This window comes from Mustela putorius, unplaced genomic scaffold (assembly GCF_011764305.1).
Source record: "Mustela putorius furo isolate JIRA1106 unplaced genomic scaffold, ASM1176430v1.1 tig00000228_pilon_pilon_pilon, whole genome shotgun sequence".
Classification (NCBI taxonomy): domain Eukaryota; kingdom Metazoa; phylum Chordata; class Mammalia; order Carnivora; family Mustelidae; genus Mustela; species Mustela putorius.
Genome location: NW_025421322.1, coordinates 5,282,227 through 5,305,110, shown reverse-complemented (window position 1 = coordinate 5,305,110; position 22,884 = coordinate 5,282,227). Strand labels below are relative to the sequence as shown.

The window sequence follows — 22,884 nt, the reverse complement described above, 5'->3', positions numbered from 1 at the left end:
ATTCATTTAATCCTGTCCGCACCTCCATGAAGTAGTTCCTTTTTTAAAAAAAACTGCTCCTCAGGAGTGTGCCATCTGTTTTCTGCCGGGGACCTTGACTGTTATATTAAGTTTACCTCATGTACGGGAGGTATATTCAAGTGTCTTGAACTTCCATTTGATCTTCACTTGATTCATGGTGCCTTTTGATTAATCAAAGCCCCCATTTGGCTTTGATTCAGCGTATGGATTGGAGCTCTGGGGATTATTTCAGGATTTAGGAGTTCATTTCGTGTGAAGTCCTCTTGGAAGCTGTGTTAAATCACAAAATCTATAGGCAACCACCGGTGTTAAATGCGAACCTTCACTTCACTTTCAGGGGCTCCATTTCTGCCACGTTTGTATATTTGCAAATGAAGGGGGGTTGTGTGGATGGGAAGCAGGTGTGCCTGCTGACAGGCAGTCTTGGAGACCATTAAGAGGATTATTGTAGAAGGGGAAACGTGCTAGTTAAATAGATTATTTGTGTGCTTGCTTCTCCAGGCTGTGCTGACTGACATTTTACTAATCTATTTAGCAGATTGAAGTTCCAGAACAAGGCAACCGTAAAAAACACCGCGTTCAACAAAGCCAGGTCTGTGAGTAAAATGATATAATTGAGACATTATAATTTTGATAAATCTGTCCTTTTCCCCCTTTAAGTAACCAAAGTCATTCATTCTACTTTTAAGAACAAGCCAGAATTTTCTCCCCCAGAAGCTCTTTCACGCAGGATTGTGCCAATGGGAGGACTACCACAGAAGGATAGTATTTTTTTTTTTTTTACTGTAGTACCCAGCAGGACCGGGAGACAAACTCTCCTGAATTTTTACATAGAAAATTTCCAAGAACATAGAATTCTTTAGTGATTTTCTCCTACACTCCATGCAATTTTTTTTTTTTTAATCCTCTTTCTGGTTCACACTTTCCTTTCATGAATTCTCTGCAATGTACTCTGTAGAAAACAGCCTTTAAGTTTATTAAATACTGTTTGGAGCATTTAGGTCTGTTGGGCAGATAACAATAACAGTAAATATCAAAGTGGAAAGCATAGTAGGCACTCAGTGCCAGGCACTGTTCTAAGCATGTTTATGTGGATCACGACATTTATTCTCACCAAAGTCCTATAAATCATTGGGGGAAACAGGCACAGAGAGGTTAGGTGACTTGCCCAGGTTGCACAGTAATCAATGGGGGGAAGAAGCAAGATGGTCTGTCTCCAGAGCTGTGCCCCTAACTAACTCTTCCTTTCTAAGTTCAAATCCTAGTGTATGTAAGTGAAATAAAGGTGACCTCCAAGTAGCATTTGAATGGGATTTATTATCGATCCACTCCTGTTACACAGTCTGCTTGCTGTGTATATAAATGCACTAAGTATATAAGGACAGTACTTATGAAAATAGAAGGTCCTCTCTTGAGTGACTAAGCTCAGTAAAAAGAAAAAAATTTTAAACACAGACTAAATGCAAAGTTTCCTCTCTTTCATAATACCAGCTTTTCTGGCTGCTTAAATCAGAGATAGAGGGTAAGAACTCCACCATGGACTGGTGGATATGTCCTCAAACAGATCAAAAACTAAATGTTTAAGGGACTCCTGAGGTGCTTATTAAAATGTAAATTCCTGGGCCCCACTCCAAAAGAGTGATTTAGCAGATCAGCATTTATAGCAAGCACCCTAATGGGGAACACTGCACCGAGGTTCAATTTCTTTACCTGTAAAGTGTAAGTAGTAATCACTCCGTCACTCCCATTCATCAGCAGCATAGTGATTAGCACAGAGCTGTGGTTCTCAACCTTGGCTACGTGCTGGAATCACTTGGGGAGCTCTAAAAACAAATCATGGCTGGGCCCCACCCTCAAAGACTCTGACTTAATTGGTCTAGGGGCCTGGCAACAGAATTTTTAAAAACTCCTCAGGGCATCTAATATCCAGCCAGGATTGAAACTATTATCCTGGAACAGTGGTTCTCAAAGTTTGGTCCCCAGAGCAATACCATCAGCATACCTTGGGAACTTACTAGAAATTTAAATTCTAGTTTTGGACCCCAAACCTACTTCATCAGAAACCCCAGGGATGGAGGCTAGTAATCTGTGTTTAGCAAGCCCTCCAGATGAGTCAGATGCATGTCAAATTTTGAGAGTCCCTGTTCTAGAACAATAGATAACACATAGCACAACTATGATCAACATTGAAACTAATTCAGATGTCCTCTTAGATGAATAGCAATGCTAAAATAGGCCAGCGTCCCTTATGCTCTAAGCAGGGCCAGCATGTCAAAAGTTGTCCAAGTGTATTGAATCCCAACTTATTTAGCAAATCTTTATATAGAGCTTATCCTGAGCCAAGCACTGTTCTAATTGCATTCCACATATAACTCATTTAATCCCCATAACAACCCAGCTATTATTATTATCCTTGGTTTATAGCCAAAGGAACTGAAAACACAGAAAGGTTAAGTAACTTGCTCAAGGTCACACAGCAAGTAAATTACAGAGCCAGTATCAGAACTGAAGCAGTATTTATTTGTTGTTTAACCAGTAAAGTTTGTTTATTTCTTTAAACACTTTGCCATGGGGGCCTCTCTATCGAAACAAATCCCTCAAAGAAAGAAAACTTTTATTTAGCTTATCTGGCCATTAAGGAACATTTGTTTCACCAGTGACAAAGCCATGACCTTGTCTTTGAGGTTTCATAAATATTGAAGGCCAATTCTTCACTCACTGAGGGTTTATAGCAACCATAACCACTTATAATGTTTTAAAATATAAAACTTGTTAGAAATTTGTATTTGTGTGGGGTGTGCAAAAAGATTTGACATAGAGTTAAAAATGGAAAGTTGCATAGCTTTAAGGGGGTGAGACTGGGGCGGGGGAGGGTAAAAGGATGAGGGCAGCATCCAAATGTTACCTGGGGACATACTAGTGCCTGGAAAGGCCCTCTGAACAGGTCTACCTCAGCTACCAGCAGGAGGCACTCTTGGTCCTAACACAGACACCTACCCCAAGACAAAGCTTCTATGGGGAGAAAAAAAAAAAAAACTTGAAATAACCATCTTTTAAATAAATGTAACCTTTCTGTTGCCTTTTTAATATTATTTTAACATTCTCCTGACTTTCTAATTATTATTGTTGTTATGGAAATTATTTCCTCACATTTCTGACCTGTTTATTTCACAACAGAAAGATGTTTCTCGTTTTCTACCAAGAAAAAGCAAGATTGAGATGGCCAATGTTGACTGTGTTTTTGGGACCATAGAGGAAGAAGACCTTTGATGAGAAAATCTCACATTTTTAAATGTCCTCTGGGCTGTCTCGACAGTGAAAGAGCTTGGGGATTAAAAGTGGGCTGTCCACCAGCAGTGGAAGAAATGGAACCCCTTCCCATTTTCTCTTGCCATTAAGATGAAACAAGATGGGCTCGGGAGGGAGACAAACCATAAGAGACTCTTAATGTCACAAAACAAACTGAGGGTGGCGGGGGTGGGGATAGGGAGAGGGTGGTGGGGTTATGGACACTGGGGAGGGTATGTGCTATGGTGAGTGCTGCGAAGTGTGTAAATCTGGCGATTCACAGACTGTACCCCTGGGGCTAATAGTACTTTACATGTTTATTAAAAATTTAAAATATGTATATATAAATGCATTGCAAAAAATAAAAAAGATTGACTGTATTCACCAAGGGTACTTCAGAGCTCTGTGAATCTTAAGATTAAAAAGAAATATGAACCAAGTTATACACTTTGCTTTTAATGGCTCATAAATGACAAGTGGCAAATCCAAATCAATTAGTATGAAGTTTGTTTGTTTGTTTTTTACTCTAACAGATGTTTACCTGGCTTGATGAGTCTTCTGTATGTTCTGATACTACATGAATGAAAAGCTTAGCATAAAACACTATAAATGTATTTGGGGTTAAGTTCTGAAGACATGACTCACCCCCTCCGGATAATGTGGCTCTAGGAAATGGAATCATTGAAAAAGAAATCTGGACTTCACTGATCCATCCATAGCACCGAGTAAGGAGGTGATGAAATACTAATTTCTTTCCTTACATAATCCTGAGCCTCCCAATAGGGACAGACCAAAAGTAACAGTCTGCCCATTTCTCTACTTCTCCATTGATGTAACTATATTTTATCTTTGAATATGAAATTCAGTTTAATAATCACATGCTATTTTGAATATTTTTTATTTTGGAAAGCAATGGGACCCTGCACTCAAATTCAGATACTCTGTAAGTTTCTTAGCTTTAAAACCATGGATTTTTTTTCACTAGATTTTTCCTTATCTAGTTTCAGTTTATCATGATAATGAATGAATGTAATTATATATGGAATTAAGACTGCAATAAGGGAGAGGGACAGAGGACTCTATGTAATATAATTAGATAAAGTGCAATATTCTAATGTTTTCTCACTGGATTGTGTGACTAATTATGTAATAAATGTGAAATATATTTTAGTGAATATAAAATTTACTGATGAAAATTCTGAGATGATCTTTCTGAAATATAGAATCTATTAAAGTCCTGTAATGTTTATATAGCAGTGCCTCTAGCCATAAATTCCAGTGCCATTAAGTTTTGTATTTATATTTTAGGCAGTAGTAGGAGGTTTTGCAGGGGAAGGGGTATAATAAACATCCCAAATCATCCATGGTGATGGTATTAATGGATTAGGATACATTTTCAGATTAAAGTAGAAGTTTATCTACTATTTTGCCAATTTAAGAATAGTTTGTCTATTTATTTATTTATTTATTTATTTATTTATTTATTTATTTGATAGAGAAAGTGAGAGAGCACAAGCAGGCAAAGCAGGAGAGGGAGAAGCAGTCTCCCCACTGAGCAGGGAGCCCAGTGCGGGGCATGATCCCAGCACCCTGGGATCATGACCTGAGCGGTAGGCAGACACTTAACAACTGAGCCACCCAGGCACCCCATCAATTTCTTTTTAATTGCAAACCCTACACTGTGTAAGAGCCTACTAGAGAGACTAGGAGTGCAAAAAGAACTTGTATTTGGGGGTGAGAAGGTACATATACTAGATTGAACTATACCTAATTGCTGTTTTGTAGGTCAAAAAGAGTTTTATGTTGTCAGTTTCATATGTTTCAACCTGATACCTGAGAGCTGATAATCCCAGACAACACATGGCTGGTGTCCAGTGTGTAGTGTGGACCTGTGTGTCGGAGGAAGTTGGGGATGGTCAGGAAGGCCCATGGGGAAGAGAGACTTTGAAGAAGGAGTACAGCCACGGGGTGGAGAGACACATGTGAAAGGGTAGGGTAGGCTTTAACAGGACAACGAGTGGGAAATGATGAGCAAAACCACACTGTGTGCTGGCAAAGTTTCAGGTTAGGGAGTAGTTAGGAGATAAAGCTAAAAGAGAAGAGGGATCGGTACCTATGCAGACACAAATGCAGCATTCCTTTCTTTTTTTTTTCTTTTTAAGATTTTATTTATTTATTTGACAGAGAGAGAGAGAGAGCTGGAGCACAAGCAGCGGGGAGAGGGATGGGGGAAGGCGACTCCCCACTGAACAGGGAGCCTGATATCCGATTGGATCCCAGGACCCTGAGATCATGACCTGAGCTGAAGGCAGACACTTAACTGACTGAGTCACCCAGGCGCCCCACAAATGTAGCATTCCTATAAAATGAGCAGAGTGGTTTATCCCTTGTTTGAAGATGGCAAAAACAGAAGGATTGTATTTAATAGTTTTTTCCCAAGACATAGAGATCATCATCAATATCAGGAAATAAGAAGAAACAAGTACCTTCCATAGTATGTACCATGAAGAATAAAGGAACTGGGGTGGTGGAAGACAAAACTCAAAATTTACTTTGTAAAATGACATATTCCTTAGCAGTTATGGGGGAGAAGAAAGAACCATTAGCCCCTTTGGGGATTACTGGGCCTGTTTTTATCTAGAAGGAGTTGCAGGCTTGAATTACTTCTGCATCAAAACACTTCATCAGTGGGTGAAAAGTCTAAACTCCGATCCCCAGAGTGGCCTTCCCTGCTGCAGGCTCCGAGAGAGGCCAGCAGTGGGCCCCCATCTGTCCTGAGGGTGATGACCTCACTCTTGTGTGGTGCTGCTGGGCAGAACCTTCCCAGCAGCCTAGCCCCTCAGCCCAGGACAAAACAAGAGCCAGTGCATGAACATTGTTAAAGGTGGGCAGCTCCTGAAACCCTTCAGGTAACTTCTGAGTGGTGTGGCAAGGCTTTGGAAATTACCAGCATATGCTATCGCCTATAGATTCTCTCCCTTATACTTTTGTGACTGGTCTCCAGTCAGCCAAATTTTCTCCTGATGCATCTGTTCTCACAACATCACTTCTCCCTGCTTCTAGACGCATGTATGTGTTTCTGTGGCTGTTCATTCTCCTAAAATTACTGGCCTAAGCCCCTGGTTCACAGGCCAACCCCAAAGTGTGAAAAGTTCACAAAATAGAAGAAAAAAGGGCAGAGCTGATTCAATTGTGATTAGGCCCCCCAAGGGTCTGAGCCCCTGGGGGTTCTGGAGAGAATCATGTGAGGCTTTGTCTGGAGGGCCGACATGCTCACTTCCTAAAGCCAAGTCTCCATGTAGGTTCGTATGTGGTGAGACTGTGGCTTGCGCACATCCCCAGCTGGGCCCTTGGGAAGCAAATTATGCTACCTATGTAAGTGAGAAATTACCCAATGTTTACCCTCAAAGTGAATTTGAGAAGGGCTGAGTGACCCTAATTTGTGGAAAACCAAACAGGTTCCAAGTCTCAGTGGGAAAATAATGGCCAAAGTGATCGTACAATACAAAACAAAAGAAAACTCAGCAACAGAGTCAACTCTCCTTCTCCAGGTGCTTTTTTAGCCCTCCCCCTGCCGTGTGTGGACCAAGGCTCACCAAGAGGACTGCAGCCAGGGGCCCATGTGGACTCTGGGCTGAGGGAGATGGGGTACGAGGTACTTTTCTCCTTCGTGAGGGTGGTCTCAATCCTGTCCTCAGGGATCCCAGAAAAATAGTCAAGAAAAAGTTAGACATATTTTTCTGGCTCTTACACTTCAAAATAAAGCATGCTGAGTTAACCTAGAAAATGTATAGCGGGAGCACCTTGCCCAGTCGTTTGGGTGGCTGACTTGATTTCAGCTCAGGTCACCATCTCAGGGTCCTGGGATCAAGCCCCTCATTGGGTTCCCTGCTTAGTGGGGAATTGGTTTTAGGATTCTCTCTCCCTCTGTCTCTCTCCTCTAAAATAAAAAGTCAGAAAGAGAGAGAGAGAGAAAGAAAGAGAATGAAAGAATGAAAGAAAATGTATACCTAACACCAATAATCCCTTAGAAAATGGCTTTTTGAGGCGCCTGGGTGGCTCAGTGGGTTAAGCCTCTGCCTTCAGCTCCGGTCATGATCTTAGGGTCCTGGAATCGAGTCTGGCATCGGGCTCTCTGCTCGGTGTGGAGCCTTCTTCCTCCTCTCTCTCTGCTTGCCTCTCTGCCTATTGTGATCTCTCTGTCAAATAAATAAATAAAATCTTAAAAAAAAAAAAAAAGGCTTTTCAGGGATGCCTGCATGGCTCAGTCCATTAAGCATCTGCCTTCAGCTCAGGTCATGATCCCTGGGTCCTGGGATCAAGTCTCACATCAGGCTCCTTGCTCAGTGGGGAGCCTGTTTCTCCCTCTGCCTGAAGCTCCCTCTGCTTGTGCTCATGCTCTCTCTCTAATAAATTCATTTAAAAAATTTTTAAAGGATGGCTTTTCGCCTTATCATTGTATTCGACTCCCTCCACTTTATTGATGTATAATTGTACTTTGCTTATAAGTTACCTTATAATAGCTATTTGTTGTATTCTTAAGAAGTCATGTGTTGAACAGTTTTCCAGATAAGAAAAATTAGAGCTATGGGAAAAGTCCGTGGTGGGCTTGGCACTTCGGTCCAGCCGTGTAGCCTGTTTACTTTTCTGTGGGGCAAAGTCTTCAGCTCACCAGTTGGGCTTTGGTTGTGTAACATCTTGGAAGAAGTCGGACACTCCGTTGATTTAAAGGCATTGACCTTGGTGAGTTTGCACAGCTCCTGCACTAAATGTGGTTTTCATCCCGGAAATGTGGGAACACGGAGTTGGCTGTACTTCCTAATGGCTTTTCCATCTGTCCACAGGAGCCCTCATTGGACCGGCTCTGCGGTGGTCTGGGGTGGAGGCGCCTGGAGCGGCAGGCTGAAGCCGGGAGTATGAGCTGGCCTCTCTGCGCGCATGCGTGCTCTTCTTCGCACTGAAAACGAAGTCCCCACAGAACGTCTGGGGAGGTCCCCCTCTTTGTATCGCGTCTAGTGTGCAGAGGAAGAGGAGATGGAAATCTACTGCATCTGGGTCCTCATCAAGGGAAGTTAGAATTTGATTTTCTGCAAAATGTTGAGTAAAACAAGTGAAATGACAGTGATGAAACATACATGTGGCAAAGTCAACCACTTGGAGACGGGTTCTATTCAAAACTCAACTGTAGCTATTTTGCCATTGCTGGAGGAGCTTTCCAGAGGCACCATTCCAGCAAGTGCACCTATTTATGTGCAAAGGGAAAGCGGTTCCACGTCCCAGGACTTGTATGGCATCGTGTTAAGGGAGAAAATAGGAAGACTGTATATCAGAGGTGGGGTTTTCTTTTCTTTTCTTTTTTTTTTTTCATATATTGACTGAATACATATCACAGTAGTTAAATCGAAGATTTCTTACAGGTGACTGGATTTATATCAATTATGTATGTCGGTATTAGTTTCTCTTTTGCAATTAACTGTGGGTCATTTGTGTCAAGATGTCTTTTTCCCTTGTTTTTCTTCTGTCATATCCTCTTTTTCCTTTTCATTTGTCAGAATTAAAACAAAAGTGATGTGTGGGCTAAGGGTGATAATGAAGATGGGCTGAAATCTTAGTGAAATCACTGTAGGAAAAAAAAATCCTAAAACCTTCCTGCTCAAGTGTGGTAAGGAATTGTTACCTGGGACTTGTTAAAAAATCCTGCTGGATGATGACAAAAACAAACACAAAAGACAACTAACTCCCATTTCTTCTTTTAATGTGTCTCGTGAGCTTGGAAGATAGATATATAAAATACATTTTTGAGGTTTGTAAAAAAAAAAAATCATTTGAAAGTCTTTTCTGATTCTGTTTGCCTTAAAACAAATGCATAGGCTAAGAGTAATTCGCACTACTTATCCACTCCTCCCGCCCCCCTTTTTTCCCTATAAAAATGTCACAAGTTTCCTTTCTTGCTGGTCAGAAGTTTTAAGTTCAAAAGATGTTAGTCCAGGTGTATTGGCAGAAAATAGTTGTCAGAGTAGAATAGCCTCGGGCTTTCTCCTGACTGGGGCATCACAGTTTCACAAAGGTGGCAATGAAAGTACCAACTCTGTATTTGGAGAGGAAGAGAGCAGAACTGAGGCAAGTTCTGATAAAGCTCATTCCCTAGAGTGTTTTCAGGACTGAGAAGGAGAGGAGCTTGGCTTCTGTTTGAATGATTGCCAGGAGTTTATTTTGAGACTAATATAAGAGTTAAGATCCCTCTAAGCCAAAAATGTCGGTTCAGTGTGAGCCCCCGGAGTGAGCTTAGCAGCGTTCCAGGGTTGAAGCGAACCCTTTAACAACACAGATTGTTGGAATGAGCTGCTCATTTTCTGGACCAAGCAGACATTCCAGAGCCCTCTGGGACCAGCATGAACCCTTCCCTAGCTTCTCCTCTCCCACACTGAACAAACCCTAAACTAACATGTTCTCTAAGGGGTGGGAATATTAGAAGGTTAGGAAGGAAATTTAGGGCCAGAAAGGAAAGGAGAAAAGACTAGACCTTTTGGTTTGGTTTCCTGTTGGTTTTCCTTGCCTGCTTCTGAAAAAAAAATTTATAAACCTACTGACTTCTGAGTTTCTAGTGCTTGTTTTGAAGTATAGAATAAATGAACAACATGCGGACCTCATCATTTCTTATGCAATAAGAATGATAAAATATAATTAAAATAAAATAAAAACTCTGAAGAGTTTTTATTGACTTTTTCAATGACATACAGTGTTGCTCTTTGGGACATAGTCTTTTAGGTTCCCCACATAATCCCTATATGCCAAGTAAGATATGGCTTCCACATTCCTAAGAGTTCCTATCTCATAACTCAATGACTGATACCTGCTGATCACAGGCATAACTTCTCACCAGTCGCTTTTAAAGGCTTTGCAAATCAATGCATTTGCTTACACCTTTGCAAAAGGTATTCCCTTGCTAATGATCAGTTCCTTAACTTTTGGAAGAGAAGCTTAATCAGGGCTAAGCGCTATATACTTTCCCATCACATACATAGTTAGTCTAATATATTCATCTGTGTGGTTCTGGCATGTGTGGATAAGAAAACAACAAATGGGTATTGCAGAGAAGGAGTCAAGTTCTTTTATTCTTTCCAGGGATCTAACCCTTATCTTAGTAACTCCAGAAATTCAAGATCTAAGATGTTTACTTTGCAATTAACAGAGGGAGAGAGATCGCTTTCTGAGGGTTTTGCTTGCATACTTAATTTCTAGTTATGGTTGGTTGCTAGAGGGACAGATTATCCCCTGAGGCTCCCAATTTTTTCCCAGTGTTGCAGATATAATAATGCTTGGCACACATGCAAACTTCGTTTTTTTCCTGGTGGTTTAAATGTTTAAACTCTTGGGGAACCGAAATAAATCTAATTCTTGTGTAGATAAATATATGCAATTTATTTATTCGATGGTTAAGCCTTCAGAATCCCTAGTGTTGTTAAAAACACCTGATTCTCCCTAGCCAGGAATGAGAGATGGGACGCCCATGGAAGCAACATTTTCAGGAACATGTCTCCCTCTGACGGTCATTTGTTAGTACTACAAAAACCAACCTGGAACAGGAGTAAAGCTCAAAAACCAGTAGAAATCCCTCTTCCGTTGAGGTATGGTGTTGTTTTGTTTTGTTTTGTTGTTTTAGGGAGGGAGAGGGAAAGAGAGAATCTTAAGCAGGCTTCACACCCAGCAAGGAGCTCAACACAGGGCTCAATCTTAACCATGAAATCATGACCTGAGCCAAAACAAGAGTGAGACACTTAAGCAACCAGGCACCTCACTATGATGAGTTTTTAAAGCACTTTCCCATTCCAACATATCTCTTTTCTACAGTGTAACAATTGGTTACACTGGGATGGTTGCTAGATCACTCTGAGTCCCTTCTGATAACTGTTCAATTATGTTTGGGAAAATCCTTTCTGCATTTCCTAAGACTGGATAGTAATATATAATCAGTCTAACCCTTTTTTCCCTATCCAGAAAAAATGACCTAAAAGAAAATCCTACCCCAAGCAAATCTTTTCTGTCATCCATTCACTCATTCACTCGCTCAGTTGTATCTGACACAGCAATTCTCAGCCCTGCACATTGGCTACATATTGGGATTTCCTGAGCAGCTTTTAAAAATGTAGATGCCGGGACCGTACTTCAAAATAATTCTGCCTTGGTTTTGACTAGGACATAGTTGTTGGTATTTTTAGGCTCCTGTGGTGACTATAATGTGCTACAAGGGCTGAGAACTACTAAGCTAATATTCTTGAGCACCTACTATGTGCCATTCGTTGTGGTAGTGCTAAGGTTCAATGGTAGGGACACAAATGGGCCATGCTCACCTTCTTCTTTCTTCTTTCTCCTCCTCTTCCTCCTTTTCTTTCTCCTTTTCCTCCTCCTCCTTTGTTTTAACTAGGTTCCATGCCCAACGTGGGCCTTGAACTCAGGACCTTGAGATCAAGAGTCACATGTTCTACTGACTGAGGCAGCCGGGCGCCCCCACACTGACCTTCTGACACCTCCATTCCCAGGCCATACATACTATCCCCTCATCTGGAACATTGTCCTTGTTCATTGCGTAAATAACTCTTTCTCATCCTTTGTGTCTCAGGTGCAATATCGCTTCTTCAAAGGTATTGCTGCCTTACCACCTAAATTAGGTCCCATATTATTTGCCTTTATATAGCATCTCTTCTCTTCCTTCATAACACATATCCCAGTTGTAATTACAGGTATTCCTCCCCAGTGGAAGTCTCACAATCAGAACTCGGGATTAAACAGACTTTGGTATTGAGGAAGAAGAGGCAGATTTACCTGAAAGGAAAAGAATTGGAGCTTCAGGGCCCTGTAGTGGGCTGAATAACATCCCCTCAAAGATGTCCATGTCCTAATTCCCAGAACTTATGACTATGTTACCTTGCATGGTAAAAAGGACTTTACAGATGTGATTAAGTTAAAGACCCTGAGATGGAGAGATTCTGGATTTATAAAGAATGGCCGATGTTATTCAAGTGTCCTTATAATGAGACAGGAGGATCAAAGTTAGAGAAGACATAAGAGTAGAAGCAAAGGTCAGAAGGAGAAATGATGCTAGATGGCTGGATGGACGAAGGAACCACAGGCCACAGAATATGCACAGCCTCAGGAAGCTGGAGAAGGGAAGCAAATGGGTTTTCTCTAGAGCCTCCAGAAGAAGGCAGTCTTGCCTACATTTTGATGTTAGCCCAGTGAAACTGATTTTGTACTTTTTACCTCCTAAACTGTAAGAGGATGATTGAGTGTTGTTTTAGGTCATTAAGCCTGTGGTAATTTGTTACAGGGACAATAGGGAACTAATACAGCCCACCCCTTCTTTGTACAGTTCCCTTCCAAGACCCTGAAGTACGTTCACAGGCCAAATGTTTCTGTAAAGCTTGTAAAATTAATATATTTTAGCTACAATAAAGGCTGCTGTCTCTTTCTACTCAGATTTCCCAAGGCCTCTTCGCCAGTTGAGTAGCACTGGAGTGAATATAGATATTTTGGTGCTCTTGCTAAGTAGAAATGCAGTTGGGAATACTCTGGTTTGCATTTAATGAGATACATTCATGTGGTTCATGATCACATGCAGCATTAAGTTATTGTTGAAGCATAGAAATGGCTTCTATGAATACTCCTAATGACCAATTTGCTGACGTCCCCAGGTGTGGTGACATGGAGGAATCACAGAGTATGTGTAGTGTGCATCTCACTCCTTTAATCTCATCAGAGAAAAAAACTGTGGGGTGCCTGCATTTTTTCAAATCAAACAAAAAGAGCAATTCACAAAGGGGAAGAAATATGTTTGAATAGAAGTAATAAATAGGTTCTCAGATTGTTTAGTAAGCCAATTAATGGAGAGAAGTGCATCCCATCAACACACTGGGAAAGGTTTAGATTCTCTGCAGATTTGACACAATTTACCGGCATCAATGAAGAGATTATAAAGTCAACCCAAACCACAAGGGAGATATCCATGACATTTTGGTTAATAAAAGTCACCCATTCAGAGAGTATTTAATACTTACGATTAGTCACTTTACCAGAAAATGTGAAATGCCCTGAAATCATAATTCTTATGTGAACGAAATTTGAGAGAGAGTCTCTTGAATTTGACAGTTATCTTAAACATTTCCATGACTTTACCAAGAACAAACTGTTAGACTGAATAATAATGCTTGAGTGAATGGATCTGAGACATCCCAGAGGGTGACCTGGTCAGGCGAGAGGTGCTAGAATTTGGAGAAGGGGTAATCACTGTGCAGAGGAAGTCTGTCGGAACAGAGCTGGTAAACTGAAACATATATATATATATATGTATACAAATATATTTATATATAAACATACATATATGTATTTATTTACCTAATTATATGTATACCTAATATAAATATATATTTGTATATATTTATATTTTTATATTATATATATAATTTTATGTTTCCAGTAAATTAACTTCTACTACCCCACTACCCACTACATTTTTAGTGAGTTTTGGCTGTATACACGTTGCGTTTAGTTCAGGGATCCTAAAAAATGGGATGTAAATATCCAACCATTGTTAAAAAAACAAAAACAAAAACAACTTTGCATCATATTTTAGAATTAAAGCTGTTACTATTATGAGTTTGTCCATTTGGCTTCAATATTAACTTTACCAGGAGGCCAGTGACTATTAATTGATACCTACGGCTTTTAATAAAAATGGTCCTTGCTTAGAAGCCTTCATTTAGCTGAGGGGGTGGGATGTCTATTTAGAATAGGATAGTGCAAAATGCTCCTGGACTCGAGTCCGAAAAACCTCTTCCTGGCCTGTCATTCTCTTCTCCCTGCGCCAGGTTCTGTCTTTTCCCTAATTCAGAGCAGGCTCATTCCGCGTTTCCAGTTCTGGGCAAGCGGAGCAGCCTCTCGGGCCTCCCGCCTCCAGGGGGCGTGCGGCCCGACGCTGCGTAAGACCGCTCTAGCCCGGAGGTGGGGCCTGTCTCTATGGCCCGCCCCTCTCCTTTCCTCAGCCTGCTGCAGCCGGCGCTCCCTCCTCAGCTCGGCCGTGTGTCAAAGGTACCTGGGTCGGGGCTCGTGGGCGGCCCCAGGACTGAACCGCTGACATCTCCCCTGCCGGCCCTGACGCACTTGAGAGGCCCGGTCGAGGCTTGACCGAGGAGCGAGGGGTGGAGAGCGAGGCCGCCGGGGGTCCCCCGCACCTACTCGGCGGCCGGAGGGAGCCCGACCCGGCGTCGCGGGTCCGCCGTGGCTTCCCCCCAAGGGTGTGTCGCTCGTGAGGGCAACGAAAAGGCCAGCGAGGGTTCTTGTTTCGCGGGTAAAGGTTGTGGTCGTCCGCAGGAGAGGGCCAGCGCGGGTTTGCGGGCCCCGGCGGGCGGGCCCGGGGCGGAGCGCGCTCACGGTTAATCGGGAGGACCGAGTCGCAGCCCTCCGCCGGCGCCTCGCTGTGGCGCCCGGAGCGAGCGTGTGCTTTCGCGGCGGGGGCGCGGCGGTTCGCGGCGGATCGCAGGGAGCCCGCAGCCTAGGTGTGAACAGCTGTTGCGGTGAGACCGAACCGTCTCGAGTGGCACCTGGCCCCGTGTTTAAAGAGCCGTTTGCCTCTTAACGTGCAGTGCGAGGAAGCGGGCGGCTTACCGGCCGGGTTTTCCAGTGCAGCGCCCTGCCTGGGGGAGAGGATGCGTTTATTCTTTAAAATTGGCTACTGAATATAATTAGGTAAAAAAAATACATATATACCGCTGAATAGTGACACGTCTCACTCTTAAGAAAATAAAATAACGGTGATACCAAGGAGCTCCTAGTTTAAACAGCTGCAATGTCCGTGGTACAGGAATCATAGGGATAACTATTTGCAGTGCTTGCTGTGTGTCAGACAGGACGCCGAGTGTTTGAATACTTCTGTTTAATTCTTGTAGCCACCCTGGGAGGTAGGTACCCTTTCCATTTTCCAGATAAGGAAACCGAGCACGGAGAGTCTGCGTTCACTTGTTGAAGGTCAGACAGCTAGCAGGGGGTGGGCTGGGGTCTGAGCCTCATCCGCCTCACTGCAGTGTTCTTGCTTCTGTTACCGGTCCACCCGTGTTTTAGAGGGTGTGTGTGTGTGTGTGTGTGTTTGATTTGGTTTGTAGCCTGGGCCGATTTCTCCCAGGCGTAATTTTCCTGGCTATGCTCAAGAGCCTTCTACGAACTTCTCTTTAGTTTTGAAGGAGTTTCATGAGAAAAGTCTTTGCTCATTACAGATTATAGTGGATAGTCAGGCTTGGCCTTGGGCCCTCACCACCACCAATGCAGTTTGATTTGAAATAGAGTTGGGTTTCTTTGGTTGTGTGTGTGCGCTTCGTTACTATTCTTCATTACTTTGTCTTTGCAATATATTAGGACAGTGGTGCTGAAGGGAAATGAACGGGTTTTCGTTGACCGTTAACATCTTACTGGATGTAGGAAAGGCACTGGAGAGAGACTGAAATAAAAAGGAATGAAGAGATTTTAGGCATGTTGTTCAGAGCAAATTGAGTTACTTACTGTGAAGGATAAAGAGTCTCCAGGGTTCCTGTGAACATCAGAAGGGAAATCCTTGCTTCCCAAGAGGAAAGAGGTTGGATACTAGAATCTCCCAAATCTCTTAGCCTTAACAGGATATAGGAGTTTATATACTCAACATTCTTATAGCAAAGGTATATTGAGTGCCTTCCATGGCCAGGCACTGTTCTACTCACTGGGGAAGAGGAGTGGGGAAAAATATCTTTGTGTTCATGGAGCTAACTTTCCACTGGAGGAATGTGAGAATGGGTACAATAAACAAAATAATTGAAAAATTTAAGTATATCCAGTCAGATGGTAACTGTTGCTAAGAAGAAAAATAAAGCAGCTAAGGGAGATAAGAAGAACCAGAGAAGAAACAGATGCATTTTTTAAGTAAGGAACAGCGTCATGGAGAAGATTCTTGAACAAAACTGGAGAGGGTGAGGGCCAGCCATGGGGCTATCTGGGGGAATAATAGTATACCGGGCAGGTGCAGAAGGCCAGAAACTGCCAGTCCTACTGGAGGACCCGCAAGGAGGCCAGCAGGTTTCAGCAGATTAAGGGAGGGCAGAGGGTCTGAGAGCTGACTGGTTCTGAGTGAAGAGGGGAGTGGGTGGAAGATTTTGAGCAGAGGAATTGGGGGATCTGACTTAACGTTTTTAAAGAGTTGCTCTGGCTGCTTTGTTCAGATCGGCTGTGGGGACAAGGATGAAAGAGGGGAGACTGGTTAGGAAGCGTTTTAGGAATCCAAGTGAAAGGTGATGGGAGTCCCTGCCTACTTGTGATCTCTGTCAAATAAATAAATAAAATCTTAAAAAAAAAAAGAAAAGAAAAAGAAAGGTGATGGGAGCTTAGACCATTTGGTAGCTGCCAGGATTTCCTGATGTATTGGATGTGGAGTATAGGGGTAAAAGAATGAAGCCTAATTCTAAGGCCTTTCCAGCTGTTGGAAGGATGGATTTGCTGTTTATAGAGATGGGGAAGATTTAAGGGTGGAGAGTTAAGGGGAGGTGGGTGAAGTGGGAATTAAGAGTTAGTTTTATATGTGTTAGGTTTGAGATGCCTGTTCACATGGAGTTATATGAGGCTGGAGTTGATGGGAAAGATTGCAACCTGAAATAGAAATTTGGGAGTCATTAACAAGTAGATAGTATTTAAAACCATGAGATTGTTTGAAATCTGGTCTAAAGAACAGAGGATTGAGCTCTGGGCTTTCCACATACAGTGGTTGGAGAGATTAAGAACCTCAAAGACTGAGAAGGAAAAAAAGCCCTTTAAAGGTAGGAATATGGAGTGCTGGAAACCAAGTGAATAGAGTGTTTCAGGAAGGAGAAAGTGATCATCTGTGTCTCCTCCTCAGTTGACAAGTCGTGTAAGATGAGGACTGTGAAATGGCCATTGGATTTAGCAATGTGAAGGTCTTTGGTGACTGCGCAGGAGTACTTTCAGGAGAATTGGGGGGGAGAAAACCTGGGCTAAAACCTGGTTTTACAGAGAGAATAGGAGAGGAATTGGAGCTATAGACAACTCTTTAGGAAAAGTTAGTTGTAAATTTTTCATACATAAATTATTTGAAAGCACTGAAGTCATTTTCATAGTGACTAATTTTATTTCCAGCTTCACCCACTTAGCAGCTAGACTTGGATTATTTTATCAATAACTGTTGGAAGTAAATAACTATGCTACTACTACCGATAATAGTAATGTATTATTAACCTTCAAAACCAATACACCAGGAAGCTTGTCCTTTTGATATAACACATTTCAGGATTCATGAAAGTGCTTCAGTGACATGCATTCTTTTACCACTTTGTTCTTACCTTAGGTTAAAAAACTAACTTCAACTGTTACAGCTGTGTATTTAAAAACAAAAATACATGGATCCAGAAATTGAGAACTAGGATTTATTTTGAAGTGTGCTATCTCAGTAGCAGTAAGAACTGACCGTGCCGATATACATCATTTCTGTTTTAAGAATTAATTTATAAGTAACAAAGCAACGCTTGTCTTGTTACTTACAAAGTGTGAAGACGAATACTTCTTTGCAAATAAATAATAATATAAGACAGCATGGTTTTAAAAAGGGAGTAAATGTAAAACAAAACAAAACCAGACTGTGGTTTTTATTTGAAGACATGAATTTAGGTTCTTGTGTTTGCTCTGAGTAAGTTAATGCCCACATACAAATACAAAGTAATCAGTAGGTTACCCAGCATATGGTATATTTACATCATCTTAGCTGTGGGTGTAAGCTCTTTCCCTGATCTTGTTGTATACTGTTTCCATAGTAGCTACAGCCATTTGTTACATTGTAAAGATTTAGAATGATCAAAATATTTCAAAGTTCAGTGTTATGACCACTGATTTTTTTAATCCATCAATCTTATCTGCAAGATGCAGGTCCTTCAGTCTATTTTTTCAGCTGAGGCAAGTATTTTCTTAAGTTTGTGCCTTTTGTTTTGTTTTTTCATTTTTCATGTTTTCATGTTTCATTTATCATGTTTTCATTTTCATTTTTCCTGTGGGAATTTTTCATGGGTTGGCTCTGGTTTCTAGTTGTGTTAATCATGTCACAAATCTTTAAGTTTTTTCTTTTCTTTTCCATCACTTCTTAAAGAGGCCTTTCTGTCCCCGATTTGATTTTCTGCAATATTTGTTCTGTTTCTTACTGCTCACAATTTGGATTTACTTTTTTTTTATGTTTTTATTTAACTTAGAGTTTTATTTTATCCCAATCTCCTTCTAGTATTTTTCCTCTCACCCTGAGTTCTTGTTTTTTTGCATATTCCTAAAGCACATTTTTTACCCTGGATTTTTTCAGTTTATTATTTTAAGTAATTTTCAGTGGTATGGTTTTCTTCATGTAAAGCTGATGAATCTCTTCTGGTGCAAAATTTTTCATTGATCCATGTTGATTTTGTTTTGTTATTCATCCTTTTAAAAATGAAAAAACTTTTGAGATTGTCACTATACTATTGAATTGTCATGCCAAATTTGCTTAATACCATTTTACTAAAGACTTTTTCTAGATTTCTTACAAGGAAAATAATTAGAGAATTGGATTGTGTGTAGGCATTCCATAAAGCACTCTGTTGTAGTGTGGACGAAGGATTTACCTATTTAAAATAATTTTTGCTATTAAAACTTGTGTTTATAGTTAAGTCTTTGTAATAAAGTCCCTTTTTTATGAACCAGTTAGTAGACATAAGAATGATCAGCTTAACTTAAACTTTATATATAAAAATAAAATCAGGGGCATCTGGGTGACTTAGTGGGTTAGAGCCTTTGGCTTGGGTCATGATCCCAGGGTCCTGGGATGGAGTCCCACATCGGGCTGTCTGCTCAGCGGGGAGCCTGCTTCCTCCTCTCTCTCTGTCTGCCTCTCTGCCTCCTTGTGATCTCTGTCTGTCAAATAAATAAATTTAATTAATTAATTAATTAAATCTTTAAAAAAAAATCAGTGGCAAAGGAACAGCTAATTTCCAGATTAAAAGGATGCTTGTCCTTTTTCTTCCAGCTTTACTGAGGTATTAGTGACAAATAAAATTGTATATATTTAGGTTGCACAACGTAATTTTTTAAGGGGTACAACGTGATGATTTAGTATTCTTTTACACTATGAAATATTTACCACAATCAGGTCAATTAGCATATCCATTATCTCACATAGTTAGCTTTTTGTAAGTGTGTTTAAACACCGAAGATCTACTCAGCAAATTTCAAGTATATAATACAGTATTACTATAATCACTATACTGTACATTAGAACTTCAGAGCTTAGTCATCTTCTAACTGAAAGTTTATGCATTTTGACCACTATCTTTTCCTCCACCCTTCAGTCCCAAATAACCACCATTCTATTTTCTGGTTCTATGAGTTAGGCTTTTTGAAGTTCCACATATAAATAAGATCATACAGTATTTATTTTTCTGTGTCTGGCATATTTCACTTAGTATAATGTGCTCCTTGTTTAAGTATGGTATTGTAAATAGCAGGATTTCCTCCTTTTTTATATCTGAATAGTCTTCTATTATATATATGTGTGTGTGTGTGTGTGTGTGTGTGTATCTGTATACACACACACCCCACATCTTCATCTTCTGCATTATTTAGCTGTTGACTGACACTTAGGTTATTTATAAATTTTGGCTATTGTGAATATTGCTGCAATGAACATGCGGGTATCTCTTTGAGAGAGTGATTTTATTTCCTTTGGTTACATACCCAGAATTGTGAACTTGTTCTTATTTTATAGCTAAGTTTTTCTGAAGCTTCTCTTCGATCACTAAGACTGTTAGCAATTCCTCCAAGGCAGTGTTTAGAAACCTTAAATATTTATTATCTTTATGGCCAGTAATTATTAAAGAAACAAAACAATTCTAAGACCAAAACATGTCCAGTAAATAGTAGAAATATACCCATTTGATTAAAAAGTGGACAATTTGTTGCCTCTAGCTCTTTCATGTCACCATAAACACATATTTACAAAAAAAATAGTGATATTTGTATGTATTTGATAAGCTATCCAGTAAGTAGACTTATTTTCCCCCTGGAAGTTTTTGCCTCTTAATCTCTTTCACCTACTTTGCCTATTTTTTAATCAGATGTTTATTTCGTGTTGAGTTCTGTAACTTCTCTATATATTCTAGATATTAACCCTTTATTGGATATACCATTGCAGATCTCCTCTCCCATTCAGTAGGTTGCCTTTTGTTTTTTTTATGGTTTCTTGTGAAAAAGCTTATTTGGTGTAACCCCAATAGTTTATTTTTGTTTTTGTTTCCCTTACCTGCGGAGACATATCCATAAATATGTTGCTAAGCACTAAAAAGTACTTTCCACAAATTTCTGACTATAATCACTTAAAAGACATGTGCATGATATTATTTAGGAATGGTACCAAGTCAGTCAGAACTGCAAGAACATAGTTTACTTAGCTACCTTCTCCACATTGGGTCTTTATGAGACTAGATACTTCGTTGTATTACTTTCTAAAACAAATGTATTAAAATTAGCCAAATAACCTATGTATTTTCTCTTACTAATTACATTGTCTTTTTTTCCTTTAACCTAAGTTTAATTTTTTTTTTTTTTAAGTAGGCTTCATACACATTGTGGAGACCAATGTGGGGCTTGAATTCAGAGCCTTAAGATCAAGAGTCAGATGATTATCTGATTGAGTGACCCAGACGCTCCATCCTAAGTTTACCTTTAAAATAAAATGTCCTGAGTGTGACGTTGTTGGAAGAATTTAGACATTTGTAACTTTGGTGGCATTTTTAGCCCTAAAGTCAAGTCAGTCATTTTTTTCCCCACTTCCCAACTGGCACTGCTTCTTTCATTTAAATCTTTATCTCACCCTTCCCCATCTTTTGACTGTATTTTGCCTGTTGACTATTATATTTATTTTTTCTTGAAAACAAAAACTGGTATTTCCTAAAAAAAGGGTTTTCCCACAGTGAGCTTATTTTTATCTCACTTGTTTATTCAAGGTATCTTTTCAACTTGTTCTCTGGGTTATCTCCGTGGTCAGTTCCTAGAATTTACCACAGCTCTCAGCATCCAGTTCCTTGTGCTATTTGTTCCACTTAAGTGTGGGATTTCTTAGGCCTTAATTCATCTCATTCTTGAAGCGATAGATATCTTTACACCCCACCCTTCCTTTGACCTTTGTCTTTTAATGAAACATGTAACAAAAACAGTATTTTTACTGTATTTCTTTACAGTATTTCTTAGAAAGCAGTTATAGGTGCATGTAACAGTAGGTTAGATACTAAGTAGTAATGATCACTCTAGGTTCTGTGTTAAATATTTGGCTCTAAGTAACAGAAAACCTAACTTAAACTGGCTTAATAAAAAAATGGAACTTCACTGATGCCTGTATTTCAAAATTCCACAGTTAATATGTGCTTCAGATGAGGTTTAATCGAGGCTTGACTCCCATTTTTCTCTCTGTGTGCTTCCTATATGTGTGTGCACACATGCATATGTGTGTGTATGTGTGCACATGTGTATAAAATATATGTCAAAATGACAAACAATTTTTTGGTATTATTTACACACACCGTATTGTTAGGAAAAAAAGAGATTGTATCACTCCAGCATTCCAAGCAGAGACTTATTGGACTGGTCACATGTTTATCTCTCAATAAACTACTACAGCTAGGGGAATATAAATATTAAATGGCTTAATATAATCAGGTCTGACCCCTTTAAGGCATGTGAGCAGTGAAGAGTTGTACTGTTGGGTACTCTGGTGCAGAAAAACGTAGGAATAGATACTAGGTTGGCAGCCAGTGTGTCCACTACAGTGGCAGTAGCCTTCTGAGGATAGAAAAACACATATAGTTGGTTTAGATCAAAATGGTACATTAAGTTCACATTTCAGTACATGGCAGTAATTAATCATATATAAAAAGAAGGAACCAGAAAAGTGTAGTGAGAACAGGACATGAATTAAACATCTCTATGGAATAAAAGCACAGTTTGATAAGTGGAGCTGCAGCTGTTCTGGAAGTGGGCAGTGGTGGGCAAATATTTGGCTCCTGCTGGGTGATGAGGATTACAAGTGCTTATTCCACACAGGACAGGAGTGGAATAAGATTATGGCTTAAAGTCAAGGCTTTGGGTAGAAATTCCCTAAGCAGGAAAGGAGTCCAAATAAAACTGTTCTTGAGTGCTGTTGGAATCAGATGGCTTAAAGAAGCTGGACCTAGCAGGGCAGAAGGACATGTCAGTCTCACAGCCAGGAACTGAACTGGGCTTTGGCTCAGTGACTAAATCTGTAATAGCCCCATTATCACTGAGAGACAAGAGCTTAACTTACATTCTATAAGACCTGGTTCTGGACTACATTCCCAGGTGGCAAAGTGGAGGCAGCTATCAGAAGGAGTGAACATAGGGGAGAAGGAATGGAGAACAAAAAACAAACAAAACTTTCTCCCAAAAGAAGCTTGCAGCACAAATTCTGAAAGGAATGAAGAAGATGCTAAGTGCACAAATTCTGAAAGGAATGAAGAAGATGCT

At 40.4% G+C, this 22,884-nt stretch overlaps 2 protein-coding genes and 1 long non-coding RNA gene across 3 annotated transcripts in view; all 3 read left to right on the top strand.

Moving 5' to 3' along the window:
- Positions 1-3,492, top strand: part of SNX31 (sorting nexin 31) — a 57,917-nt gene extending 54,425 nt beyond the window's left edge. Inside the window, exons 13-14 of the mRNA XM_004768888.2 lie at positions 557-613; positions 3,199-3,492. Of these exons, the coding sequence (XP_004768945.1) occupies positions 557-613; positions 3,199-3,291 (150 nt within the window). The 3' untranslated portion in view covers positions 3,292-3,492. The remainder of the gene's footprint in view (positions 1-556; positions 614-3,198) is intronic.
- Positions 3,493-3,615: 123 nt separating this feature from the next.
- LOC106007445 lies at positions 3,616-10,694 on the top strand. The gene is made up of 3 exons (XR_001182202.2): positions 3,616-4,042; positions 7,871-8,052; positions 8,154-10,694. It is a non-coding gene; the product is annotated as an uncharacterized LOC106007445 (long non-coding RNA).
- A 3,612-nt stretch (positions 10,695-14,306) lies between these two features.
- Positions 14,307-22,884, top strand: part of ANKRD46 (ankyrin repeat domain 46) — a 31,987-nt gene continuing 23,409 nt past the window's right edge. Inside the window, exon 1 of the mRNA XM_004768893.3 lies at positions 14,307-14,394. The gene's annotated coding sequence lies outside the window, so the exon portion shown is untranslated. The remainder of the gene's footprint in view (positions 14,395-22,884) is intronic.